Source organism: Cibotium barometz, chromosome 6 (assembly GCF_041138505.1).
Source record: "Cibotium barometz isolate CiBa-2024 chromosome 6, ASM4113850v1, whole genome shotgun sequence".
In the NCBI taxonomy this organism is placed as follows: Eukaryota; Viridiplantae; Streptophyta; class Polypodiopsida; order Cyatheales; family Cibotiaceae; genus Cibotium; species Cibotium barometz.
In genome coordinates, this window is record NC_141051.1 from 25,380,541 (window position 1) to 25,396,567 (window position 16,027).

The 16,027-nt window shown below is 39.5% G+C and overlaps 1 protein-coding gene across 2 annotated transcripts; it reads left to right on the top strand.

Moving 5' to 3' along the window:
- The first annotated feature begins 7,447 nt into the window (after positions 1-7,447).
- Positions 7,448-10,692, top strand: LOC147637563 (uncharacterized). Of its 2 annotated transcripts, none has more exons than XM_086799355.1 (2): positions 7,448-8,360; positions 8,549-10,692. In XM_086799355.1, exon 2 carries the CDS (start codon positions 8,646-8,648, stop codon positions 10,203-10,205), a length of 1,560 nt encoding a protein of 519 aa, XP_086655481.1. In that variant the 5' UTR covers positions 7,448-8,360; positions 8,549-8,645; the 3' UTR covers positions 10,206-10,692. The 2 variants fall into 2 exon arrangements, with proteins under 2 accessions (XP_086655481.1, XP_086655482.1); XM_086799356.1 differs by having other exon boundaries at positions 7,521-8,360; positions 8,499-10,692.
- The last annotated feature ends 5,335 nt before the right edge of the window (positions 10,693-16,027 follow it).

Genomic DNA, 16,027 nt, shown 5'->3' on the forward strand with positions numbered 1-16,027 from the left:
TTAACATTTAACGACACATGCACATGCATCACAAACAACGTTAAACTTAAGCGTATGCAAAAAATTAAATGACACCAACACTTTCAACTTAAAAATTACCTCAAATTGATCACACTAGCACCACTGACACCAAGTACAAGGAAGATTCTGTGAACAGTGACCCCCTGGACCACCCTTTTATACTACAATATAGCCCGCCGGGCCGGGAGGCAGGCCCGGCGGGCTTCTGCGCGCCCGGCGGGCCCGGCGGGCCAGACTTGTAGCCCGGCAGGCCAATTGTGGGTTACCAGGTCATCCCACCCTCTAGGATTTGAGAACTGTGAATTTTGTGAACATTGAGATTTGTGAACAATAGCTGTGATCACAAGAAAAAAGGCTGTGATCACGTGAATATGAAATCCCTGGTTTTCACCTATTATTGCAAGTGTGGGCATAACATGGTTATTGGAATCCTTATGCAATGGATGAAACTTTCCTAGTCTTCATTCATGCTTGACTAGTGCATTTAGGCCAATATGGGTTGATAGTGTCAATGCATAATGTAAGGGATTATATGTCTTCTTGAGTACGTACATTAACCTTTGCTTTTTGCCAAGTAATGGAATTGAAGAGGTTAAATACATTATGTGGTGTCTTTGAACCTTGGTAAGAAGCAAAGTGATTGGAAGAGATGCTTATGGATGCAATGGCAATGGCATAGCTTATGATTGGTGATTTCCAATGCAAGTGGTTTATGCTTTCCTTATGCAATGGGGTGGCAATACAATTGGACTTTTATAATGTGATAGAGTGAATGGGAATGCAATTATAAGTGCCAATTGTAAGTGATTCCATACATACTTTCAAAGTTCAAGCTACACAACTCACACACACTTGTATTCAGATTTCAATTTTTAGTAAACAAGTGATGCGTTAGGGTAACTCGGCATATGACAGAGAGGCCGAGGGAGCATGTTTTAAACCAACCGTGCCGTGAGTGCTTTTGGTAAAGCGGTACGGGAGGGTATTAGGCACTTGGTGAGAAGACATGGCCCAAACTTGTGCCCTCATAATTCAAACTTGGGTACAAGGGTTCGAAGAGCTTAGCCAGGAGATTAGCAAACTTCAACACCCTTCATCGACAATCATCTTGTTGGTAATTGCAAAGTAATGGTACATGACACAAGTTGGTAATTTCATTTGGAGCAAAGCAATGGCACAAGCAAAGTGGAAAAGATTGCAATTGTTTGGTATATGCATATTGCCTATTCTTGGGCATTGTTTGTGGTCAATTTTGGATTGAGATTCGGTGGCAATTGCCCAAAGGTCATACCAAAATTTATTCAAAATGCAATGCCAAATGCTTATCTTGAGTCAATATATGCTATTTTGTTGGTCAAGTTTGATGCATTGGAGACTAGTGGGACAATTATGACTATGCGTAGGTAGTGCATAAAAGCTTAATTCAGTCACAAACGGTGCAGGCTATTTTGAAGGGGTTTGGAGTGTTGGATAACACTACTAAATATATTTCTAACAAAAATAGGAACTCCCAAATTAGAATTTGCAAAGGCGGTGAACTTTGACATTTTCCACCGCATTGTTTTTAGGGAAGATTGTACAAAACCTTGGCCCAATCATAAATGCCTAGAGCTGATGGAAAATTGATCATATAGCATGAAAGTACATATCAAGATCTTTCCAACTAGACCAAGCATGCCCAGTTTGGAGATCGTTTGACTGGCCAACTCAAAGCGATTGAGTTGACCAGTCAACTCAAAGCGATTGAGTTGACCAGTCAACTCATAGCAATTGACTTTTCCATCACTTGTCAACCTTGGTCAACAAGGATAGTCGAATTTTTAAATATATTTTCACACATCCTTGATCTTCTCATCAAGAGCATTCCAATGGCCCAAAAATCACACAAATCAGGGTTCATTTGAGTGGTGTAGTAGAAGACGAGCGTGCGGCACAAATCTCAAAACAGAGAGGTACAACGCACATCGAAAGTGGGATCGAGGGTGGTATACACTTTCTTCTCTCTATTGCGAATGTGAAAAACTAAAGATCATAAAGTTTGGAGTCCGTTTGAGCAAAACACGGTCTATTTGATGTTTTGGTAGTTTTTGACCACATTGAGCAGAGTGCTAAACCCTAATTCAGTCAAGAGGGTTTAGGGCTGTTTTGAAAGCAATCATTGGGCTTCAATCCTTATCCCATAAGCTTCACGACAAGCTTTCAACCTCGTCAATCAGATTTTGGAATCACAAGTTGGATCAAATTTGGAACCGAGGGCATAGTTGAACAATTTTGGGTAGAAATGAATGAGTTGGTGGTACCCATTCTTGGTTACACTTCATGCTTGAATGGGGATGGAATGCTTCAGCTCCTGTTGAAAGACTTGGGTATAAAAAGGGATAAAAGAGGTTACCCGCTTACTCAACGTTTTGGTCGTTGCATGGACTATGATTATGGGCGTCTTCGTGAGTTCATTAAGGGTATCCTTAGGGTCAACACACTTACTGAAAATTATGAAAAGCAAGTGATTGTAAAACCATACACTCAAGTGCAAGAAGTTTTGGACATTATCTCATATACCGATTGTGTTCCAGCATGCATAGATTTTTTTCCTATGTTGTAAACATCCATATGTGTTGATATAGCGGCCCATTGTGAGCCAAGGATGAGCTCTGTGATGGCTAAAAATTCACATCTCATTGATGGTTGTGTGAATGAGCCTCTTTTACCTTCCTCAAGGACCCTTCACACTTGGCTTTATGATGCATTGATTAATGATTGTTGGGGACAACAAGCACATGTGGATAGGCGTCGAGTTTCTTGGAATGACTCATCTTTTCTTGGGGTTTACTTGGAGTCATCTTCAAGAGATATTAATGTGCATGAGATGATGGAGTCCATATGTGTTATGGAGGTGGATGGTTTTACTTTGGGCACTACACCTTCTATTGATGCTTGTATCCATGGGTGTGTAGACTTTGCGGAAGAGATGGATACCTATGTTCACAAGAGATTGGATAGTTGTGCACCTATGTTCACAAGAGATTGGATAGTTGTGCACCTATTTTGTGTGATGCTCATGATGTGGACATATGTGTGGCCAACTTTGTTTTTGATCCACATATGGTAGGTGTTACACATGCATTGATTGGTGTGGATAGCCATACTAGGGATTCACCTATGGTTTCTTTGAAGGATGGTTCGTGGACTACATTTGTGAATCCAATTTATGATGCTTTTCCGAGTTCGGAGTGGAAAGTTTATGATTGTGAGTTCTATGAGACCGCTTCATGTGTGGATGCCTTATCGAAGTCTAGTGTTGATGAGGATCATGCTTATGATGGTCTTGAAGATTGTACCTTTGGACACGTGGGTATATTACACATGTGATGGTGATGCACATGATGATTTGACATGTATTGATCAGAGTGTTATGCATTACAGTGATGCCTTACATACACCTATTGGAGATGCTTCTTGTTTTCGTGATGTGTATGGCGATTCTCCTTGTACATGGGACATTGACAGGTGCTATGCTCATTGCATAGAGGATGACATATAGAGAGTCGTACCTATGGAGGGTTTGTCAGATTATCATGGTGCTACCACCTTTTAGGATGATTATGATGATGCATGTATGCTTGATATGGTGGAGCATGTGATGAAAGTTTTGACGATGGAGATACCCACTATGATGTTGTTTACTCTTGCTTGATGGTGGATATTTTTGTATGTATAGTGAGCATGTGTATTTGGATGACCACACCTATGCCCATATGGATGTATAGTGAGCATGTGTATTTGGATGACCACACCTATGCCCATATGGATGTCAACTATGAGGTGTGTATTTTTGGACCTTATGGATGCCGATATGAGGTAATGGTTTATGCAGTTGGGGCATTCATTTTTGGATGTGCTTAGTCCCATTTTGAATGTGATTTTGATGGAGAGAACATGACCATCTTCATTATAGATGATGTTTCTTTACATTACCCTCGGGGTTATAGAGCCATTGTCTTGGCGAGTGCCAGACGTGGATTTCCATTTGACCCAGGAGATTGTGTGATGATTGAGGATGCATGGCTACATCATCCTTTCGACATGGGCAACATCATGTTCTACAGCTTGGGAGTTGGTCCATGTAGTTTTCCATTCAATCCAGGAGGCTACGAGGACCTTTTGATGTTGATGTTGCTTGTGTATTGATATTTGAGAGTTCCCATTTGATGCTGGCGTGGCGACTCTATGGTATACGACTCCACATGTTTGTGGTCAGTTTTTGTTTGTTTTGCATGACCACCCTTCGATTTCGAGGATGAAATCATTGTAGGAGGGGATGGTTTGTAACGTAGGAAATTATGTGCTTGGTTGTACTACACATGCACATGTGGGATGAGGGCCTAGGCACATGATATGGGGCATAGGACTTGGGTTTATGGGCAGCCCATGTGTGAAAGGTCCTAGGAGTATGTGACTATATAAGTCACTTATGGGATAGTTTGTACAAATCTTTGATATCTTTAATGAATACACATTACCTTGATGCCTATGGCACAAGCTTCCATGGTGAGCTTCTCCCTTCATGAGATTCTAGGATGGTGACCTACACCCTTGTTGTCTACTCCATGTAATGAGTGGGCCTCCTTCTTGCATTCTAAACACACAAAGCTATTCCTATATGTATCAAAACTCATATATAAACTCCAATACCTTCTTGTCAAAATATTAAAAAAAACTTTATACTCACTCATTAGAGTGAATACAAAGTTACGTAAGATATGTGATTTTTTGAGTAAATTTAGTTGTGTTACAAGTGAATCATGTCAAAAAACATAATTTCTCAAGGAAGCTCATAATATAAAATTTCAAATAACTAAAAGAACTTCATAACTATAAATGCATTGGAACTTTAAGTAAACACAAAAAGACCTTAAATATAACAAAAGAAAAACATAAGGCATTTTCAAATGGAAAATTTGTGTTTTTTAAAAACCTAGATTTATGGATAAAGTATGTGTATCAACATCATGGCTATGCTTTCAAAATAAAAAAAAATATAATAAGTAGGATCTTATGATTAAAAATTTCACCAAATGAGTGAGATTCTTATAAAAATCTTATTATAAAAAAATTATAATAAGTAGGATCTTATAATTAAAAATCTCACCAAATGAGTGATAATCACTTAAGGTCCACTTTAGTCTCATTTTTTAAGAGTGATAATCACTTAAGGTCCAATCTAGTCGCATCACTTAAGAGTGATAATCACTTAAGGTCCAATCTAGTCGCATCACTTAAGAGTGATAATCATAATAAGTAGAATCTTATGATTAAATATCTTACAAAATGAGTGATAATCACTTAAGCTCCACTCTAGTCTCATCAATTAAGAGTCTAAAAGGCTAGTCGTGGTCACACTATTTCTTTTTTTGTAGGTAGATGCAATAGGCAAATGTAGCTAGGTGAGGGCTCAATGTAGCATGATGGTGGAAAGTTCATGATAGACATGGGGCAATGAAAAACATTCATCAAAGGCGAGACAAGTCCACAAGTGTATAATGTTGTTGGAAGATGGGTAGGTGCAAGGGAGAAGATAAGTAATGGAGGAGCTCAAAGAAAAATCTTGGTGCTAGAGCGGAGCAAGGTCTTTCATGTGATAGCACAAGTGATTGAAGTGTTGGTCAATATACATTTTATATGTTGATGCTAAATGAAAGCTTGTAAATCAAGACACTAACCCTGGTCATAATAGGTTATGTTAATGTGATACTATTCCTTTGGATATGATGATTAAACGAGGGTTGCTTTATCTTTGGGTGATGTGGGTGAGTTGGTAAGGTGGATTGATATCATGCTACATGACTTGCACACAACCATTAAAATGGAGGAATAATGGGTAGCCTACTTAGCTTTGGGTGCAAACATCCTAGGCCACTTATTTGGAGACATGTCTTTGATTGTAGGAATGTGAACATTAAGATGGTATCATGAAAGGTAGTTGGGTATCATGTTACATGGACATTTACGTTTTCAATTATAGGAATGTGAACATTAAGATGGTATCATGAAAGGTAGTTGGGTATCATGTTACATGGACATTTACATTTTCAATTCAAGCCAACATCACCACGGGGTATTGAGCATAGTTAACTTAATGGCAGCTACAATTTTGTGATTTTGATTTATGATCATAAGAATGAAGCTCCGTGCTACTTCTCCTTAAACTAAAACATACAAATACTTTGGACCAATTGTGGCAATGGATTTCACCAAATAAAGTATGTGTGTAGAAAAGGCTTCCTTCATATGTACTACAATGCCTATGGATACATTTGTATCTATTGGTCTATCTATGACGCAAGATGTGGATTACCGTGTTACAATAGTTATGGCAATATTATTATCCACACATGCATAGGTCTCCTTTCTTGAATTCCTAGAACTTGATGTGTCTATCGTGCCAGGCTACTTGGATAGGGTAGAGCTCCTAGGTTCCGAGAGTGAACAAGTCTGGATATGAGAGAAGTCACTATTTGGGTTCTTTCTAGTGTATAGGCATTTCCCTAATGCCACCCATCCTTCCTCAGTGCATAGGGTTGCAAACCTCACCAACTCATGGATTCAGGAGCACTTACAGAAATGCTTTCCTCCACATTTGAAGCAATGTGAGAAAAAATAGAGCCTATGACTTTATTAGTAATGCATATAGCTAAATATGTATCCGCCTCTACTGTTTTAGAATGTTAATGGTTATATATGTGGTGTGATACGAGGGGAAAAAAAGGGTGTAGTGTATTTTCAACTTTAAAAACTTGAACTCAAAGGATTCAAAATTGAGAGATTTAAGTGGACGGTTTTCACCATTCATGCAAAAACTTCTTTTTGAATTGCTATGCACGAGGTAAGCCCACTTGTGCTAGGCCCCACTAGCCTACACTATGGACATGTGCTTGTCACATAAGTGCCCTACAAGCTACCACTCTCTTTGCATTGCAATGCAAAGAGAAGTTTTTGCATTGCTATGCACGGGGTAAGCCCACTTGTGCTAGGCCCCACTAGCCTACACTATGGACATGCGCTTTTCACATAAGTGCCCTCTTTGCTTTTTGATTGAGGAAGGCTTATGTAGGTGTGCCTTAGGTATATTGTTTCTCTAAGCACACACATATATAATATATAAGATATATAACATGAAATAAGATAAGATATCTAATTCAATAGATACACATTAATATACATACATGCATTATTGCATTAAGAGAGAGACATATATATATATATATATATACACCGTACATGATATATATATATATTTCAAATAAACGCTGTTTATATTAAGAAATTAGAGAAAGAAGTTACAAGATATACAGAGCTCTAATAAGCACAATATCCTTGGACATAATATATATACGTACATGATACATACATGGTCAGCTTAGGCAATAAAGATAAAGGATCTGATCCAATGAAAATTAAGTGCTTAATATTTAAATTTCCAGGTAGTCACGGGCGGGGCTGACGGCCGCTAGCGGGGTGCGGGCTCCGGCACATGAGGATTGCGTTAGCATTTATGTTGCCAGGCCAAGCGTCCGCCTCTGCTGCCGACACACAGGAATTCCCAAGCTAGGGCTTCATTTTTCATGCTTCCTCAACGCTCCTCCCATCCTCCCTTTCCTGTCCCCCACAGCCTGAGCCTCGTGAATCTTGCCATCATCGCCATGGCCGCAGTGTCTTGCCATCGTCGCCATATCCGGAGCTTCGTTTTATAATGGCCTTAGCCATTGTCTCCTAAGTTATATCTTCGTCATAGCCGGAGCTTCGTTTCAGCGCCGCTGTAGCCAGACGTTCGTGCCACTAAGCTTCGTTCGTTTTATCGCCATAGCCTGTGCTCATCAGTTTCTTGGCAGAAAAATTGCTTGCTGAGTTCGGATAATCTGCAGCTGAAGGAAAGGTGAAAAAGCCGATGGTGAGGGAAGTGGAAGGGACTCTGCCGAAACCAGCTGCAGTACTGGTCATCTTTCTGTGAAGAGAGGTTTACAGAGGGTATCATGAACAGCTAGCGTTTACGGAAACGTTGAGGGCTTGCAGAGGGTATTAGATGCAGCTAGGGTTTGTCGTGACTATCTGAAACAGCTAGGGTTTTCAAAGATCATCAGTAACAGTAGAGAGTATCAGAACTCGGTGGAGAAGGCCAAGAGAAAAGGTTCTATTGCAAGCTGCTGGAAGTAGGAAACGGAGCAAGAAGGCCTGTTGCCCGTGCGAGGAAGCCTCCTTGTTGTGTTTAAGCATCTGGAGGAAGCTTCTCATTTCACAGGACTCTGCATTCTCGACTGTGCAACGGCATGACTTTTTTCCAGGTAAGATTCTTGTGGACTCCTCAATGTTCACCCTGTGAAAAATCAAGTGTTTTCTTGCCACTTCTGCATCTGATGTTTTTCATGGGGCTGAGAAAAAAAATTATACATATGCAGAAGTTTGTTGTTGTGCCTATGCAGGATTGTTCATGATGATTACCCTGTTTTGCTGTATTGCGTTTCATGTGCAGTCATGGCAGTTTATAATAGAGACGCCAGCTAGGGCTTAGATCAGAATCAGCTTGCTTGGTAGATTCCAAGCTTGGATAGTGTGCACTTTGCAGAATCATGGGAGGCACATCATCCAAGCAGCAGTCCAAGCAGGATGGACGAAATGGATCCTTATCACGCAGTGTTTCTGTTCCAACAAGCAGCAACAGGTTTGAGACTAAGGAGAGTTCCAACAAGCCTCCATGGAAATCTAAATCTTTCAGTATGCAGAAACCGGCAAAGAGAGAGAGAACTTTTAGCAGCGTCTTAGGCTTATCCTCCAAGCTGAAACCCGTGCAAGAGGAGCAAATAGAGTTGTTCGACGAGGGCTTTGAAGACAAGAAGCAGGTATATACCGCAGGTGTGTGTAAAGCAAAAAATAACAGGTCGCTGAGACGATCAGTTTCTTTCCAACCAGCCCGGGAACCCGGCACTGAATGCAGGTTCTCCATCGCTTGCAAGAGTTCCAAAGAGGGCATGATTGGAGTAGAGAAGCCTAGCATGTTGGATTTGAGCTTTGAGTTTGATTCTGCATCAGATTCCGGGGGCTTCTCCTCCAAAGATGTAATGATGGACAGAAGCCTTGGTCTGAGGTCACTGCTAAATCCAGTCCTTACACCATCTCGAAGCTTTGCATCTCCGACAAGGAATGCAAGTGATTTCAAGAAAACGCTGGCTCCCAGGAGGAGCTTCAACTTAAGACATGGTGATGGTGATCCTGCTCTTAATGATTTTTCTGCAAGAGCCAGTGGCTTTCATGACTCTTCCATTGCAAACAACGCAGTTTCAGGACCGGAGTGGATGACTACTGAAGATGCTTTAGCAGAGCCTGGGAGTAGCCCCCTTTTTGATCCTTCAATCTTAGCCACCTTTGAAAAAGCTCTTGAGTCTCTATCTGATGATAGCTGGCAAAGCTCAGACTTGAGCACAACTGAGATCATTTCTTCATCCTCGGAAACAAGTTCAGATGCTGATAGTCCCAAGCTGCAAAAACCCAAGGATGTCAATACACAGACTTTTGAATCTGTAAGCGTCTGGGGTGACAAGACATTAGAGATTTCCTCTGATATGAGAGCAAATGCCTTCTTAAACAGGAGGCTTTCTTTATCAGGATTATTCTCTCTAAAAAATGATGACAGGGACTGGAATGGACAGGATTACCTTGACAGATTTGAAATGAGATGTCCACCTGGTTGTGAGAATAAGATTGTTCTCTACTTCACCAGCTTACGAGTTGTCAGGAAGACATTTGAAGATTGCTGCATGCTGAGGTTGATTCTGAAAGGTTTCAGAGTACACGTTGATGAGAGAAATCTGTGTATGCATTCCAAATTTAGGCAGGAGCTTACTGAGGTAATGGGTGCAGCACTACCTGTGCCTAGATTGTTTATTTTGGGCAGACACATTGGTGGAGCTGAGGAGGTAGAACAACTGCATGAGGAGGGCATTCTTGCAAAGATGCTTGAAGGTTTGCCCACTGACTGGAGACAAGCCTGTGACATTTGTGGAGATGTAAGGTTTAAACCCTGCACTACATGCAGTGGGAGCTGTAAGATTGTTTCCCAGGAGGATACGATGGAGCGCTGTCCGGATTGTAATGAAAATGGTCTGATTATGTGCCTCTCATGTAACTGGTGATGCCAACAGAACAGTCCATTGTGCAGATCCTAGGACCCGACACTGCTGTCGAAAATAGTCTGATTATGTGCCTCTCATGTAACTGGTGATGCCAACAGAACAGCCCATTGTGCACATTCCAGGGCCTGACACTGCTGCCAAACTGTTAAGCAATGACCACGGTAATGGCATTGGCAAGAAAGCTTTGGTTGGATGGCCTAAAGTATATGGAGTCAGGAGGTTGGTAATCTTGGCTTTCTAATTATATTTGGTGTGATACCCTCAGCAGTTAGATTCTTCAACTTAACTGCTGAAGAGTCCAGATATGACTGAAGCTTTTAGTAGTGTTCTTGTGTTCATTTCCAATTAACTTTGCTGTTGTACTTGAAACCTTCTGGCATGAGAGTTGCTTAGCCTGCATGGTCTTTCAGAGGTTGCTCGAGGCTTGAAAGTCTTGGTAGGGAGTCATTGTACAAAGGCTTTTTAATGGATTGCTAACTATTTGTCACGTGAGTGGAATTTTTAGATTCTTATATGGAATCTTCTCAAAAGGGTCAAGTATCTCACCAGGCTAGTATTCAGTCCATACTATGCATGATGAAGTTGTTGGTTGTCTTGTGGATGACTACAAATTGCACATTCTTATAAGTTGAATTTGGGCATGTTCCTGGATTCATCTAGGTATATCTTTATGTTGTATTAGCGGACATGCAAATTTTACATTGTGAAGTTTTCGTCTAAATTGCAGCCAGTTGATATTGTGTTAATTCTTTCTATCTTTAGTGGTGCATATGCCCTATCAATTTTTGTTGTAATAATTCTTTCTATTTGTTATGATTCTTAGTGCTAGGCTTCATTTTGGCTGAGTCTGCCTTGTATCTCCGGAGCTCTGACAGAAACTTTAGTACACAGACCTTTGTATGAATGTATGCTCTTGTGTGTGTGTGTGCGCGTGTGCGTGGTGGGGGGGGGGGTGTGTGTGTGGGAGCATATATTGATACCAAGTTCTACACCCACTATTGGGCACTGGTGACGTTAGAGGGGATGTTGTAGTAACCAGTCCATACTATGCATGATGGAGTTGATGGTTTATTGTCTTGTGGATGACTACCATGAGGTTATAAATTGCACATTCTTATAAGGTGAATTTGGGCATGTTCTTGGATTCATCTAGGTATATATATACGGGCTGGGTTATCTACGACATGCATTTATAGGGTTTTTCTTCAATCGCTTTGGAACCCCTCATTCATGTATCTGTCAAAGCATGGCCAACTTATCTACTATAGTTCCATGTTCTGAATAACAATTGCAGCCATGCATTCCAGTGTTCCATTAGTGTATTCAGTTACATTTGTGGACATCAAAGTTAAGAATCAGCATGCTGCATACTGTAAATCGCTGATGGGTTCTTGAGTATGTATTTCGTTGAGACCTTCGAGTGAAACATTTAGGTGGTCTTGTGATGAGAATGTATTGTGAGTGTGCATTTTCATAACCTATTTTTTTCCAAGTGTGCATGAATTAAATGAATTAAATGGGAATAATAGCAGTCCACCTTAGGTGTAAACCTAAGGTCACCTCTCCCGGACTCCAGTGCCCTCGCCTCCTTTCTTCTATTCGGCTCCCACCGCCCCTCCCTTCCATTCAAGCGGGTCCTCACGGAGTACTTTGCTCCCTTCTAGTAGTCACCATTAAAAAAAAAAAGAAAAGAGCTGGAGCCCTTGCCTCCTTTCTTCTATTCAGCTCCCACTTCCCCTCCCTTCCATTCAAGCGGGTCCTTACGGAGTACTTTGGTGTTTTTTCAATTGTTTCCTAGCTTAGCAACTGATTGCATCAATTAATTGTATAGCCCATCTAAGGTGCAGTCACCTCAGTATTGCAATGCCCATATATTGCAAGAGAGGGCAACCACACCTGTGTGCTGCTGAATAGTATGTGTGAGAGAGAGAGAGAGCATGACACAGATAGCAAGAGCTGCACAGAGCATGGCACATGTAGCAAGAGCCGCACGTATGTGAGACAGAGCATGGCACATGTAGCAAAAGCCGCTTGTATGTTAGACAGATAGATGCTCTTTATATGTAAAAAAAAAAGCTTTAAAGAAACGTTCAAGTAGGGCTAGATAAAGGCAAACCGATCAAAATAAGGAAACTAGTGGTCACATAACCCGGATTGTAGTGTAATTTTCTCCATTGAAATTTGTTGGAATTCGGCATTGTCTTTAATTTTAAGGGATGATATTTACATGTTTTAGTTATAAATCCCAGAATTAGTATGGTTTTTAGAGATTTTAAGGTCTAAATCTTGGTTAGGTTTTAGCATTGCCTTTAATTTTAAGGGTCATAAAGAACATTTTTCGAGCCTTGAAGGAAACTAACCAGTTTTCAAGCTAAATTTGTATATTTTCTTGGTATTTTAATTGAATCTAGTAAATTTGATTTTTTTTAAAGACGATGTATTTTTTTAAATTTCAGCCGATAAAATACATTTGGTTTTTAAGTTGCCTGTATTTTAACTAAAACTAGTAAATTTGATTTTATTTAAGGGCTTTTGATTTTTCCAAATTTTAGTCGGTAAAATACATCGAAATATTGTTTGTGTCCTGGCCTAGAGTTGCCTTATTAAATAAATAAATAGACTATAAATAGTGTCTCTACAAATCATGACGTGCAACGAAAATCTGCCATAAATGTATATTATCAAATACTAGTAGCATGACCCGTCCCTGACGGGCAAAGAGTATTCTTGCATGTATAAAAACAAAAGGCTCGTCCTTGGGGGTGAGTAGAGATAAGCCTTATATTTGAAGCTCATTTCGGGCCTCATGATTCTCAACTTGCCAACCTATATATAAACACACCATGCTTGCCATATCTATGTAAGCACTTACATTTCTTTGAATAAAGCACTAAACTTGGCGTAAATATACATCTAGCATTCTAACCCAATATAGTGTTGACAATCTTAACACACATGAACAAAGCATTATAACAATCTTCGGGCAACTGGATTATCTCTCCTTGGAATCCTATATTGTTCGCCTTCATCTGGCAAAATATATTTAAGATAAAAAACATTAGATATTGCAAGATATAATTTTTGAAGAAAAAAAGAAGGGAAAAGATAAAACCTTAAAAAACTCATTTGGTGGATCAATATTTGAGACGAATGGCGTTTGAACAGGCTTGTAGATAACAAATCGAAAAATTATGTATTGTCCAGTGTCTATGCACCGAAAATCTAACTTATCAGGCTTTTCATAGTCTACAAACATTACATGTACATGAAGCTGATCCGCAATCTTAGATTGTAAATTCCAAGGAGTCCAAAGCTCTCGTTGTAAGTGTCTTGACCATACAAACCTAGCAATAATCTAGGTTCTAAAAAATAAATATATTTTCTATTGCAAAAGAATGTATTAATAATAATATAAATTTATTAAATAAAATGCAAAAGCTACATAAAAAAGCAAGTTTCTATATATACCGTGAAACACCGGTGCTCTCTAATAGTTCGATAATTAGAGATGTAGTTGCATGTCCTTCCCAAAATGGAGGGTCTACAAGTGAGCCATGAATATAAAATAGATTATAGAAAACAATGAATATAAAATAGATTATAGAAAACAATGATGCCTATATTATAACAACCGTCGAAAAAAAATACCTTCAATATCTTGTTCATCACCATAAACAAATGAAAATGATCTCCTTGCCACATCCATCCTAATAAGCAATATACCCGTAATATCAAATATAACACTCACTACGCTAATCATTTACATAAGACTTTAAGGTCTCTCTCTCTCTCTCTCTCTCTCTCTCTCTCTCTCTCTCTCTCTCTCTATGGATGTTCAGTATTTCATGCTAATCAAGAAAAATAAATAATGCCACTGTATATAAAAGCAAGTCAAATGCAAACATTTGCTTATCCAAATGTTTAAAAAACAAACAGGAACTCACCAAGCCCCTTCAGCCATCTCAACAACAATTTGAACCACCCCTTGAGCAATGATGGGGCACTCCCTATTGTGGATCTACATGGTGGCTTTACCTCAATGTTAACCATTTAATCCACACAATGCAAGTAGATTTATACATATCAATTCAATATTACCAAAAAGGGTAGCATCAATGTGAGAGATAAATAGAAGGATTTTACATCCAACTCGTGTTTTTAACTTCATGTCTTTGCATCACAATATAATAATTATCATTCTAAAAGAAACATCAAACAACTTCAAAGCATGCATGCTTACTATAGACAACATAGATTGCACATGTCACATCTTTGCAAACATTCTCCTTCTTTCAAATGCTTACTTCATTGATACAGAGATATCTATGAATGTAGTCTCTGGCATTTGTAGGCTGCTGTATCTATAGGTCGTTATCTAGCTTTTGGGCATAGATTACATTTATATTCTTCTGCATGCCATTTGTAATACCTCTTTGTAGACAAAATTGGTTGTTGTGAAGACTTCATTTGAACCTTCTATGCTACTTTCATGTTCCACAGTATGCTTTACACACACTTTCACTGCATCAGATGATCTAACACATGACATAGCAACATACAATTGTCCATTTGTGAATACTTGTGTAGCCAAATAAAGTCCAAATACACTCAATGTTTATCCTTGGGACTTATTTATTGACATACCAAAAGCTAACCTCACAAGAATTTGTCTCCTTCTCATGTCAAAAGGCAATTGAAGCATAGCTAGTATGAATATTATCTTGGGAATAAAGACCCTGTCTCCAATGTTTGTACCTTTTATGATTTCTGCTTCTATCACCTTTGAGTGGAATTGCTTGCATATCAATCTGGTACCATTACAAAAAGCCCTCGCCAACTGAGGGTCCAAATTGAGGAGCAACATGATAGGAGAATTAATCTTAAGAAGCAAGCGGTGAGGAGGGTAACCACCACCTAAGTTCAAACTGTTCATGTACTCATTTGGATACAATATTCTGTCATTCTCGGAGGAAATAATTGAATCTACACTGAGGTATTCTCTTTCAAGATCGGGTAATGCACTCAAGGCTAGTTCATTGATCTCATCAACCTTTAGATTTCGTGGTGCAAGAATAGCACGGTCTTTGAAGAAGCACGCATAATCCTCCACTCTTTGAAGATCTTTGTATACCCATTCTAACAAAATCAAAAGGGAGTTTCCATGGATCAACATTCGTGGTGGAATTACCACTATGCCTTGATTGTTTGGATGGCCTATAGAGCTATCTCCGATTTGTAAAGTCCATTTGACAAATTCTTGTTCTGTACAATCATAAGCACTCTGTTTGACCCACATGTTTTGGGGGAGCTTTAAAACATTCACATATCTCCAAATATGTGACATGTAGAACGTTGCATCAACAATATCCTCACGTGATCCCTTTACCACAACGGGTAAGATTTTCCTGAAGTCACCACCAAAGAGCATAACTTTCCCACCAAACACTATATCACTTTGCATAATGTCTTTCAAAGTCCTGTCCAATGCTTCATATGCGTAGTACTGATGCATCATTGAAGCCTTATCCCAAATGATGAACCTTGCAAGCTTCAACACCTGAGCCAATGGGCTATTGGCTTTGATACCACATGTGCTAGAAGCATTGAGAACCAATGGGATTTTGAAACATGAGTGTGTTGTACGACTATTTGAAAAGTAACAATGCAGCTATTTTGGATGTTGCACATGCCAATGCAACTTGATTCTCTCCACATAATCGAGATAGCAAGGCATTATAAAGATATGTTTTGCCTGATCCACATAGTCCATCAAGGAAATATACACAACCCTGGTTCAAAGAAACAACCTTAAGGATAGTATC

What these genes read in the sequence shown, in the direction of transcription:
- LOC147637563 (XM_086799355.1), top strand. Translation starts at nt 8,646, where the DNA reads ATGGGAGGCACATCATCCAAGCAGCAGTCCAAGCAGGATGGACGAAAT.